Source organism: Lagopus leucura, unplaced genomic scaffold (genome assembly GCF_019238085.1).
Source record: "Lagopus leucura isolate 7727_CA_CO unplaced genomic scaffold, USGS_WTPT01 Super-Scaffold_100038, whole genome shotgun sequence".
Classification (NCBI taxonomy): Eukaryota; Metazoa; Chordata; class Aves; order Galliformes; family Phasianidae; genus Lagopus; species Lagopus leucura.
In genome coordinates this window covers 3243058-3255982 of record NW_024962287.1, presented here as the reverse complement: position 1 = coordinate 3255982, position 12925 = coordinate 3243058, and the positions used below count along the sequence as shown (strand labels likewise).

The 12925-nt window shown below is 52.6% G+C and overlaps 1 protein-coding gene across 1 annotated transcript; it reads left to right on the top strand.

The window, feature by feature from the left end:
• The first annotated feature begins 3698 nt into the window (after positions 1-3698).
• MCM3 (minichromosome maintenance complex component 3) lies at positions 3699-12103 on the top strand. Its single transcript, XM_042883479.1, is given in 16 exon segments — positions 3699-3921; positions 4088-4200; positions 5093-5301; positions 5946-6076; positions 6561-6799; positions 7080-7188; positions 7785-7938; positions 8189-8320; positions 8744-8952; positions 9340-9514; positions 9969-10095; positions 10434-10584; positions 10824-10964; positions 11398-11501; positions 11756-11838; positions 11973-12103. Coding segments are annotated over 16 exon segments (2289 nt in total). The 5' UTR covers positions 3699-3840.
• The last annotated feature ends 822 nt before the right edge of the window (positions 12104-12925 follow it).

Here is a 12925-nt window from a genome sequence, read left to right as displayed (position 1 = left end):
TGCCCTTTTCGTTTGAAACCGTTCCCCCTTTTCCTGTCACAGCAGACCCTGCTGAAGAGTCTGTCCCCTTCTTTCTTACACCCCTCCTTTACATACTGACAGGCTGCTCTCAGGTCTCCCTGCAGCCTTCCCCTCTCCAGGCTGCACAGCCCCAGCTCTCTCAGCCTGTGCTCATAGGAGAGCTGTTCCATTTTTGGGGCCCCTCTCTGGATGCTCTCCAACAGGTCCACATCTCTCCTGTACTGAGGACTCCCCATCTGGATGTTCGGTCACCAACCAGCCGGAGGGAAGCACTGAACACAGTGGATTTTACCACCTTCTGCAGTTTCTATCACCACGGACCACAGTGCACAACCTTGGACTCAGGGCTTTTCTGCCTCGTGGAGGCAAGCATACACCGTCATATGCATACACAGTCAGATGAGAGTTACTAATGTGCTTTCCTCACATTGCCACACATGCAACTTCCCAGGCCAGGCAACCACTTCTCTAAGCAATGACTGAGTGTACAAACAGGAGGGGGAACGGCTGTTTACAAGGGTGGATAGAGATAGGACAAGGGGGAATGGTTTGAAACTGAGACAGGGCAGGTTTAGGTTGGATATGAGGAGGAAGTTTTTCCTCCAGAGGGTGGTGAGGCACTGGCACAGGTTGCCCAAGGAGGCTGTGGATGCCCCATCCCTGCAGGCATTCAAGGCCAGGCTGGATGTGGCTCTGGGCAGCCTGGGCTGCTGGTTGGTGACCTGCACACAGCAGGGGGTTGGAACTGGATGAGCACTGTGGGCCTTTTCAACCCAGGCCATTCTGTGATTCTATGCTTGGGTCTTGTGGCTGAGGGCTGGGGTCACTCCCAGTAAGTGGGATCCCATCCCTGGTGGGTGCAGAACGACAGTGCTTGGTGTGCAGATGGGTGATTTCCAGGCTTGTAGCAGGGAAGAAAATGAGGAATAAAAGGAGCCAGCTGTCACTGCCTTTAGTAACAACCAGAACTCATGATAACAGATGAGCAGACAGAAATAGCAACGCGAAAGCTCCGGGGATCTATATTTGGGCTATTCTGACCTCCCTGGAAATGCAGTATTTATTATTCATTGCTCTACTTTGCTTTTGCACAACAGGAGAAGGGAGCAATTCAGCCGCAGCATCCTGGAGGCACTGGGGGAGCTGAGCATCGAATTCAGGACCCCAGGAAGACTTCATCAGCTGTGTAAACACGGAGCTGCACCCACTTGCACACACCAGGCTTTCTGCTCTGGGAAGCAGAAGGTAGCTATGAAGCATCCCAACATACTGAAGGTCAGAGCCTTAACTTTTTACTTCCTTGCCGTGCTCTCCTAGTGAGATACAAGCAGCTCTCAGTGCACTGAAGTAAAGAAATCCCATTAAGATGCACTGATAGCTATTTTACATGGTTTGCTTCCCAGGCATAAACAAGAGAAAAGGAAAAAAAAAAAAAAGCCAGCTTAAAGATTTACAGAGCGTGTGGGAATAATAAATACTGGAAGAAAATGAGATCAGAACTACCTGAGATGATGCAGATTTGAGTGGGTGACATTCCCTAGGGGGAATGGTTTTAAACTGAGACAGGGGAGGTTTAGGTTGGATCTTAGGAGGAAGTTTTCCCCCAGAGGGTGGTGAGGCACTGGCACAGGTTGCCCAAGGAGGCTGTGGATGCCCCATCCCTGCAGGCATTCAAGGCCAGGCTGGATGTGGCTCTGGGCAGCCTGGGCTGCTGGTTGGTGACCTGCACACAGCAGAGGGTTGGAACTGGATGAGCGCTGTGGGCCTTTTCAATCCAAGCCATTCTATGTATCTGTGATTCCCCCACCTATGGCATGTGAATAGGATTAGGATAAGGGTTCCTCCAGTGCTGGATTGTGTCTCCCATATTTGGTCCAGTGTGATGAGACTCAGAATGATCCTCCACTTGCAATCACCAAACCCATGATTGGAGTTCAGCTCCGACTGCTGCTTCACTCCACTGAATTCGGGGTTCTCTGTCTGCAGGTTTGGAGCTGTGGTTTGGAGCCTCCCCCCTCCAGGGACAGCAGCTTGAAAATTGACTTCTGGCTTGAGAATTGGTTTTGAAAGAAAACAAGGGAAAAACACCGAGTCTTGGAGGGACCATAGGGTTCCCATAAAGGGATCTCAGAATCCCTGAGCACATGAGATGTCACAAAAATGCCTGCCTGGATATTATTTCTACACCCACCCGTGATTTCTTCTGGGCTTTCATTCATTTCCCTGTGAGCTCTGCAGCCCTTGCTCTGCATGCATTGAGGTGCTTGATTCTGGTTTATTGTTATCCATTGTAAATCTGGAGTTTCTGGATCTAGGACAGGGAGAGCTGCCTCTGCTGCAGCCTCCATCCCTTGGCCTTCCCTGCCCGTTTTAATGAATTATTCACACGGCAGTGGCTGGGCTGAGGCAGTTGCTATAGGGCAGGCTCATGAATAACAACAGGCGGATATTTTTAGCCCTAACTCTTATTACCGTGCTGCCCTTTGTTCGCAGTTAGCTCTGTGTTTTCAGCAGGAGGAACCCTGCAACACTGCCGAGGGCTGGGACTCCCTTTGGACTGACACATTACCACTTCCTTCCCAGTTTATGGGATGGCCATCTGCGTTCTCCTCGCTAAGATCTGGTGAGTGGGGCTGGGGGCTTTTTGTCACTCCTCTCTGCTGTCCCCACTCTGTCACCTGCAATGAAATTTATAACATCATAGAATGGCCTGGGTTGCAAAGGCCCACAGTGCTCATCCAGTTCCAACCCCTGCTGTGTGCAGGGTCGCCAACCAGCAGACCAGACTGCCAGAGCCACATCCAGCCTGGAAACAACATGAAAGAATCTAGCAGAAGCAGGATGCACCTCTAGGAGGATTGGTCCTAAAGCAGCCACATCAGTTAATAACCGGATTTCCAATCACTTTAGGGGGATCTTGTGCAGATACACGGAAGGAGAAGGGGAAAAGGGGCAGCGATTGCTTCCTGCAGCTCAGAGCTGCTCCCTCTGCCGAGCCTTTGGCATGGCTGAATATTTACGAATGGTTTTAGCTCAGATGCCATCAGGTGACGCAGCCCCGCTCGGGTGCCTGCTGGGACTCACAGTTTGTTCAGCTTTCTCGTTATTGTTCTACTTCTAGCCATCGTTTGGATAGTTATTAAGGGTCATAGATATCCTTAATGCCCAGGTTGCCCAAGGAGGCTGTGATGCCCCATCCCTGCAGGCATTCAAGGCCAGGCTGGATGTGGCTCTGGGCAGCCTGGGCTGCTGGTTGGTGACCTGCACACAGCAGGGGTTGGGAACTGGATGAGCGCTGTGCTCCTTTTCAACCCAGGCCGTGCTGTGATTCTATGATCCACTTTGCTACTGCAGCTACAAGGGAAAACAGTCACCCGGTCATTGTGCTTTGGGGCAGCAACAACCTAGAACCTCGATCTATCCCCACATCCAACGGTGAGATGAGATTAAAAACGAATGCACTAATGAATATTCTCAATCTCGCCGCTGACGCCCACAGCTGACGGGAGCTCTGGTTCCAGATCCCCGCCCCCAGCCCTTGCGGGGAGCGCTGCCCTTCGCACCACCCCTCCGCCTCCTCCGCTCCGATTGGCTGCTGCCGCTGCTCGTCAACTCCCGCGACTTCCCCTTTGCTTCCCATTGGCCCAATGAGGAGCGGAACTCCCCCCCGCGGTGGCGGGAAAACGCTCGGTTTTGGCGCCAAAGGAGGTGTGTGGAGAGCGTTGCGATCGGGGCCGGCGTTTGGGGTCGCCGCCGGGGGTCTTTTAGGATCCATTCGGGATCCCGGTTTCCGCCTGTTTGCTACCGCCTCCCGGCACCATGGCAGCCCCGGCGGGCGGGTTGGACGACGCGGAGCTGCGAGAAGCTCAGCGGGATTACCTGGATTTCCTGGACGATGAGGTGAGGAGCGGGGCGTTCTGCGGGCTGCGTCCTGCCCTTGTTAACACCCAGTGCCGGGCATGGCTTCACCACCGAACCCCCAGCCGGAGCCCGTGGCTCTGGGATTGCTTTTTCCCCAGGGAGGAAATGGCTGTGTGAAACTGAGGGTTGTGTTGTCACTGTGCAGGAAGATCAAGGGGTTTATCACGGCAAAGTACGCGACATGATCAGCGACAACCAGAACCGCCTGCTGGTCAACATCAACGACCTGCGAAGGAGGAACGAGAAGAGAGCCAGCCAGTGAGTGGAACCGGGGGGGGGGTGGCAGGGCAGCTGGAGGCCGCTGTGCTATCCAACCCTTCCATGCTTGCGATTGGCAAAACCTGGGTGTTGGGGTCCTTAGAGGGAGCTGCGGTTGTTTGCATGGTATGAGGCGGCTCAGCTTTTAGGGTTCTGGGATCTTTTTGCACGATGAGAGGTGACAGCCTCAACACGGAGGTTTTTTGGGTTGGATTTTGGAAGAATGGTGATGCAGTGGCACAGCAGCCCAGGCAGGGTGGTGGGATCCATCCGTGGAGGTGTTCCAGAACCATGGAGATGTGGCACTGAGGGACACAGTGGGCATGGTGGGGTCAGCTGGGGTTGGACTGGGTGCTTGCAGAGGTATATCACAGAATGGTTGGGTTGGAAGGGACCTCGAGGATCACGAAGCTTCAACCTCCCACCACAGGCAGGGCCACCAACCTCCACATTTCACAGCAGCCCAGGCTGCCCAGGGCCCCATCCAACCTGGCCTTGAACACCTCCAGAGATGGGCAGGGCATCCACAGCCTCTCTAGGCAGCTGTTCCAGCACCTCACCGCTCTCATAGCAAAGAACTTCCCCCTGATATCCAACCTAAACCTTCCCTCCCTCAATTTCAAACCATTTCCTCTTGTCCTACTGCTATCTACCCTTTCAAAGACTTTATTTCCACCCTTAATTTCCTGTTGGTTTTCAGATATAATTGTGCTTGTTCACCATCTGGCTCTTGGTTTCTTTGAGCTGTGGGATTCTTTTTCAATAATACTCCCAATACTCTTTCAGAGTACATGGAAGCATTTGGAAGAGCTTTCTTAGAGCTGCCCGTGGGGATGGCAGAAGGGGTTGCCAGCAAGGTGCAGCTCTCAACCATCACCTCCCTCTGTTGCAGGCTTTTGAACAACGCCTTTGAGGAGCTCATCGCCTTCCAACGTGCTCTGAAGGACTTTGTTGCCTCTGTTGATGCCACCTATGCCAAGCAGTATGAGGACTTCTACATTGGGCTGGAGGGCAGCTTTGGTTCCAAGCACGTCTCGCCACGGACGCTGACTGCCTGCTTCCTGAGCTGCATTGTTTGTGTGGAGGGCATCGTGACTAAGTGTGAGCCTGGGGGCAGGTTGGGGTGCTGGGCAGGGTGAGGAGCAGGGGGTCAGGGTGTTCTGTACAGCAGGAGTCCTCCAGGACCAATGGCAGGACAACTGGAATGAGGGTAACAGGGGACTTGGCGAAAGATTGGAATTTTGGGAACTCTGCAGGCCTTATATCACAGAATCATGGAATGGCCTGGGTTGCAAAGGCCCACAACGCTCATCCAGTTCCAACCCCCTGCTGTGTGCAGGTCACCAACCAGCAGCCCAGGCTGCCCAGAGCCACATCCAGCCTGGCCTTGAATGCCTGCAGGGATGGGGCATCCACAGCCTCCTTGGGCAACCTGTTCCAGTGCCTCACCACCCTCTGGGGGAAAAACTTCCTCCTCATATCCAACCTAAACCTGCCCTGTCTCACTTTCAAACCATTCCCCTTGTCCCATCACCATCCACCCTCATAAACAGCCGTTCCCCCTCCTGTTTATACGCTCACTTCCAGTCCTGGAAGGCCACAATGAGGTCTCCCCGGTGCCTTCTCTTGCCACTCTGGTTGCCAGCACTTGTGTCCTGCACAAGTAGTGGATATCTTTTTGGTGTTTCATGGTGACAAATAGGCAGGCCTTTTCTGCCCCTAACTCTTCTTTCTTCCAAACCCAGGCTCTCTGATTCGTCCTAAGGTTGTCCGGAGTGTCCATTATTGCCCAGCCACCAAGAAGACTATTGAGCGCCGATACACAGACTTGACATCCCTGGATGCTTTCCCTTCCAGCTCTGTCTACCCTACAAAGGTGAGGTGAAGCAGCCTCGTATAGGGGATATCTGCAGGTTCCTCTGAGGAGAACGTGCTGGCTCACAGATCAACCTGATCAGCTGGTGGTTGGCATGCTTGTATGTGGCAAGGGAATTGAAACGAGGTTGTTTTTAGGGTTTCTTCCAACCCAAACCATTCTAGCGTCCCGTGGGTGCTGCCCTGGAGGGTGCATGGACCCTTGTGTGCAGGGATTGCCCCGTGCTTGGGAATGGAGGAAGGCTGAACCTGAGCTGTCTCTGTGCTGCACGTGCATTCTTCTGCACGGCCTGCCTGCGGTTTTTGGAGAGCTCTAATGTAGCAGTGCTGGGTGCTGACAGCACCCATGGGGAGCTGTATTGCTGATGAACCTCAGGATCTGGAAGTCCTGGTAAAGCAATCCTTTGCAGCACTCTTGTGTGTGCCGTGTGATGCTTTCTTCCCATTGCTGCTAATTTCTCTATTGCTTTGCCTTCCTCCTTAAGGATGAGGAGAATAACCCCCTGGAGACAGAGTTTGGCCTCTCAGTCTACAAGGACCATCAGACCATCTCCATCCAGGAGATGCCTGAGAAGGCACCAGCAGGGCAGCTGCCACGCTCAGTGGATGTCATTCTGGATGATGACCTGGTGGACAAAGTGAAGCCTGGAGATCGCATCCAGGTGGTCGGGACGTATCGCTGCCTGCCAGGAAAGAAAGGAGGTTACACATCAGGGACATTCAGGTGAGCCTTCAGTTGGCTTGAAGGACAATGTCAGCCCTGCCACTCCTTTTTAGCAGGGTCCCATTCTGGAAGATGAGATGTAGGGCAGGCTGGATGGGGCTGTGAACAACCTGGTCTGGAGGGAGGGTCTGCCTATAGTAGGAGGTTGGGACTGGGTGATCTTAAAGGTCCCTTCCAACCCAAAACGTCCCACGATTCTATGAATTTCTGCTGTTGTTACGGTGACCCTGAAGGTTCTGTAGGCTTCACAGACCTGATCATGGCTGTGTCACTTTTCCAGGACTATCCTCATTGCCTGCCATATCAAGCAGATGAGCAAAGATGCTCGGCCTCTCTACTCTGCTACTGATGTGGCCAAGATCAAGAGGTTCAGCAGGAGTCACTCTAAGGTATTACGTAGGTCTTATTTCTAAGCTCACCTTCCATGATTTTCCACTTGCTTCCTCTGCATTTTCTACATAGTTTTTGTCAATTTCTATGATGTGTGTGTGTATATACATATATATTTATTACATATATGTAGCTGTAGCAGAGTTTCTTGATGGCTCTGCTGTTGTGCACAGCTGTTGAAATGGAGCTCAGGCTGGGCTGTGTGTGCCCCAACTGCTCGCTGGTTGTCAGAGAAGCTCTGCTGCAAAATTCTACTTTTCCTCATCAAATCTAAGAACAGAATTAGGTGACAGCCTGGATTTCTGAAAGGAAATAAAGCAAAATGCTGGGGGAGGGGATGGGGGTCTGCCCCACTCTGGTCCTGTGTTCAGACCTTTGTTCTTGTGGGCTTTGTTGCTTCCAGTGCTTGTGAAGTGGTCTAGGACACCAGAGCTGCGTTGAATATTCCAACTATCTTTTCCCATCTAAATAATCTTTATTAGTGTAGTTCTGTGATAGGAGTAAGTTCCTTTTTTGGTGCTGAAATGCACTTGTGAAGAATTGCTCCTTGTTCTTCGGGCCACTCACAGGCTGTGCTTTGCTTCTTCTGCCTTAGGATATCTTTGACCAGCTGGCCAGATCCCTGGCACCCAGCATCCACGGGCACGAGTTCATCAAGAAGGCCCTTCTGTGCATGCTGCTTGGAGGGGTGGAGAAGGTCCTGGAGAACGGGAGCCGCATCCGAGGAGACATCAACATCTTGCTGATAGGTGGGATTTTGTCATCTCCAAGGACAGAGGCAGCTGAGGCTGGGCTGTGGGAGTAAGATGAGGCTGTTCAAATGGAATTTCCGTGTTGCCTCTTCTCCTGTCACCATACAAAACCCCGGCTCCGTCTTCTTGCCATCAGGTCGATGGAGAACACAATCCATTCCCCTTTTCTGAAAGCTGAACAAACCCAATTCTTAGTCACTTGTATTCATTTCCCCACTGACGCTGTTTGCTAAATCTTCTCTTTCAGGAGACCCTTCTGTGGCCAAATCCCAGCTGCTGCGCTATGTGCTGAGCACTGCTCCCCGTGCCATTGGCACTACTGGCAGGGGCTCCTCTGGTGTTGGCTTGACTGCTGCTGTCACCACCGACCAAGAAACCGGTAAGGGATGTGCTGGTTCTCAGTGGGAGTTGGTGGAGGGACAGCAGTTAATCCCTGGGATGGACTCTGCAAGGTTCAGGACTGTTTGTCATAGAATCATAGAATGCCCTGGGTTGAAAAGGATCATCCAGTTCCAACCCCCTGCTGTGTGCAGGTCGCCAACCAGCAGCCCAGGCTGCTCAGAGCCACATCCAGCCTGGCCTTGAATGCCTGCAGGGATGGGGCATCCACAGCCTGCTTGGGCAACCTGTTCCAGTGCCTCACCACCCTCTGGCTGAAAAACTTCCTCCCAAAGTGGACATCCCTGAGACTGAGGGCGATGATCCTCCTCCCAGGGATGCTGCTGCAGTGGAAGGAGCCAGCAGGAGATGCTCAGAGCCGTTGAATATCACTGACCTTCTTTTCTCCACCCTCCCCTCTCAGGTGAACGGCGTCTGGAAGCGGGGGCCATGGTGTTGGCTGACAGGGGTGTGGTGTGCATCGATGAGTTTGACAAGATGTCTGACATTGACCGCACGGCCATCCACGAGGTGATGGAGCAGGGCCGTGTCACCATCGCCAAGGCCGGCATCCACGCTCGCCTCAACTCCCGCTGCAGCGTCCTGGCAGCTGCCAACCCTGTCTATGGCCGGGTGAGTGCTAGGGTTTGCTGCTCCCCTCTATGTGGAGGCCTGCTAGGAGCTGTCCTTGGAAATGATAAAATCCAAAGGATCTCCTAGATTTGATTCTTAGTGGAACTGAGGTGTGGGAAGAACTTGGTTTGCTTGGCTACTGCTGCTGCTCGTGGATATCGTGAAGGCTGTGTGTGTCCTGTCCAATGTGGCCTTGAACACTCCCAGGGATGGGGTGTAAAATAGCGTTTACTCCTTCAGCAGGCTGTGCTTAGCACGGTGTCTTTGGTGTTCAGCTGTCTGTGCATTTCCTTGAAGGCCTAGCTTGAAAGGTTCTTTCCACCTTCCCTAGCAACCAGCAGTGACCCATGAGAATCTCTTGTAATCCCTTTCTTCAACCTCTTGTAGTACGACCAATACAAGACGCCCATGGAGAACATTGGACTGCAGGACTCCTTGCTCTCCCGTTTCGACCTGCTCTTCATCATGCTGGACCAGATGGACTCTGAGCAGGACAGGGAGATCTCGGATCACGTCCTGCGAATGCACCGCTATCGCAACCCCAATGAGCAGGATGGGGATGGTGAGTTCCTCTGGCTGTCTAGAAAGCTCAGGAGTTACAGGTTTTCTTTGGCTGTAGTTGCTTTCCTTTCCCTTGGAGCAAGAAGGGTAAAGCCCCTGGCCTGGACCTCATGGCAGGGGGGGTTGAAACTAGATGATTGTTATGGTTCTTTTCAACCCAGGACGTTCTATGATTTCCTTGTCCTCAGTGGGACCTTGAACACTGCTGAACTGTAAAGCATAGAGCATCCATCTCTCCTCTGTAGCTGGTGCCCATCTGTCCTGGGCAGCTGTGGTTGAGGTGATGGGGAAGTAGGTAGGGGTGGGCTCCTTGCACTGTGACACAGCTCCAGACTTCCCAGGTTGTCACTTGTTAGCGGCTCTTTGGGTTCAGTTGTCCATGGCTTTGCTGAGTGCTGCCAGCAGGTGGCTGTGAGAAGCTAAAATCCTGTTCTTGGCAACCTTCCCCTCTCCAGCCATGCCCCTGGGCAGCGCCGTGGAGATCCTGGCTACGGATGACCCTGATTTTGCACAGGAGGAGGAACAGGAGCTCCAAGTGTATGAGAAACACGATGAGCTCCTGCATGGGCCCAACCGCCGCAGGTGAGTCTCCTGTCCCTTGTGCCATGTAACTCTCTGGGGGTTTCCACGGTGATGAGCTGATGCTAAAATGCTCTGGATTTGGCTGGAGCATCAGGGTGCTGGCTCATTGCTGCCGACAGTGATGCTGTAGATTGTCCACAGCGAGGTGTGTAAGTGGGATGCAAAGGGAGCCTGCTTTGGGTATGCTGTTCTCAAATGCCAGGCAGGTGGGAGAATATCTGGAGCACAATTCTGGATGCCCCTAAGAGTAGCACTCTCCCTGAGTGCAGCCTGCACGTGCCCTCTGCTTGTCCCCTGTGCTCCCCTCAAGGACACGGGCATGTGTGCATCCCCTGCAGGGAGAAGATCGTCAGCATGGAGTTCATGAGGAAGTACATCCACGTGGCAAAAATGATCAAGCCTGTCTTGACCCAGGAATCAGCAGATTACATAGCAGAGGAATACTCACGCCTGCGCAGCCAGAACCAGATGAACTCGGACATTGCCAGGGTGAGCTCCATCTTCTCTCTAATCACACCAGGAGGAAAACCGAGGTATACGGTCCTCTTTAACATTACAGGTGCTTTCCTCCCTCAATCAGAGTGGTTGAGGTTGGAAAGGAGCTGTGGATGTGAGCTCTTGGTGTTGCAGCAAAGTGGGGTGAACCACATGCTGATGTGATGCTACAGTGGGGGTCCAGCACGGTCTCATGGGCTGTGGTGTCTCACCACCATCTTGCTCCTTTGCAGACCTCCCCAGTCACAGCCCGTACCCTGGAGACATTGATCCGCCTCTCCACGGCCCATGCTAAGGCCAGGATGAACAAGACTATTGATCTGCAGGATGCAGAGGCAGCTTTGGAGCTGGTGCAGTTTGCCTACTTCAAAAAGGTGGGGGAAAGGAGGTGGGGTCCCAAAGGTTTCATTGAAAGGATCAGGCTCTGTTGAGGCACTAAAGTATCACTGGGAAGCTTTGGCAGTGCAGAATAAGAGGTGTTGTAGGAGGTTGCTGAGCCCCTCAGCTCACAGCAGGTGTGTGCGGATGAAGCTGGGGGGGGATGGGTTGTGTGCAGTGGCAGGTTTGCTTTGGGAGCCAACAGGAGTGGTGCTCTGGGAGGGGGCAGAGAGGTGGGGCACCTGCCTGTCTTGAAATCAGGCCAAGTCCTGCTTGCTGGTCTTCATAGAATCATAGCATGGGCTGGGTTGAAAAGGACTTCAAAGGTCATCTAATTTCAAACCCCTGCTATGTGCAGGGTCATCAACCACCAGACCAGGCTGCCCAGAGCCACATCCAACCTGGCCTTTAATGCAATGTCTTGTGCAGGTGCTGGAAAAGGAGAAGAAGCGCAAAAAGCAGGTGGAGGATGACTCGGAGACGGAGAAGGAGGAGGAGGAGACGCAGCCTGAGAAGGAGGGCAGGAAGCAAAGGTAGTCATGGCAGGCCTCGGGAAGGTCCTTGTGTTAAATCCAGTGGGTCTCCTGGACAACACTTGTAATGCTGGAGCCTCTGGGCTCCCACATTTCAGGTTTTGTGGCCAAGTGGTGGTGGATGAGATCTGGGCTTACCCACAAGCTGCAGCTGCCCTGCCTTCTATTGGCCAGATACTTTCAGGAGCCCTGGGGATGTCTCCTGAGGTCTATTCTTTGGTGGATCAGAGCTGACCTCTTCTTCCCCCACACAGGAGGAAGAAAGCACGCACAGAAGGCGAGGAGGAATCCTACGACCCCTATGACTTCAGTGACACTGAGCAGGAGATGCCAGAGGGTGAGTCAGGGGTTTCACTGTCATCACCTAATAATTCGGCATCACCCATGCCATCCAAACAGGCCACCTGCTTTTGTGTGTGCTCCCTGGCTCTTTGAGGAAGCAGGCTGAAGCAACTTCTCCTCCTCTTCCAGTCCAGGCACATACTCCCAAGACACCTGAAGCCTCGACTACTGGGGAAGCAAAGAAGCCAGAGTTGTCCGACCCACGGTGAGTGGGGGCTGGAAAAGCAGCAGGAGGATGTTTGTCCTTCCCTGCTCCATAGTGACCCATAGAGCTCAATAGTGATCCAGTAAGAACTCCTTACGGAACCCCATAGAGCTCCATAGTGACCCTATAACATTTCATTTATGACCCCATAGCATTTTATAGTGATTACACAAAGATACATTCTGGAACGTTCATAGTTGAATTATGACCCCTTAAGCGTTCTATAGTGACCCCATAAAACTTCCATGCTTACAAAAAAATAGGTCCATTATGACCATAAGAACTCCATATTGAGCCCACAAAAGTTCTATTATGACCCCATAGAGTTCCAGAGTAATTCCTGAGCTGTTCCATTGTGACCCCATAATAGTTCCCTTGTGACCACATAGAGCTTCTTAGGGACTTCAGAACAGTTCCATAGACAGCGCATGGAGTTCCGTAGTGACCCCATAGAGCTGCCTGGTGACCCCATAATAGTCCCTTGTGACGCCATGGAGCTTCTTAGGGACCTGAGAACAGTTCGATTATGACCCCATGGAGTTCCATAGTGACCCTATACAGCTGCCTAGTGACCCGAAAACAGTTCCATTATGACCCCATGGAGCTCCATAGTAATCCTTGAGCTGTTGCATTTTGACCCCATAACAATTCCCTTGTGACCCCATAGAGTTTCTTAGGGACTTTGGAAGAGTTCCATAGACACCCCATGGAGATCCATAGTTACCCCATACGCTGCCTAGTGAGCCCATAATAGTTCCCTTGTGACCCCCTGGAGCTCCTTGGGTTCCACATAACAGATGTATTACGACCTCAAAGAGCTCCATAGTGATCCCATGAAAGTTCCACTATGACCCCATGGAGCTCCATGGTGATCCCA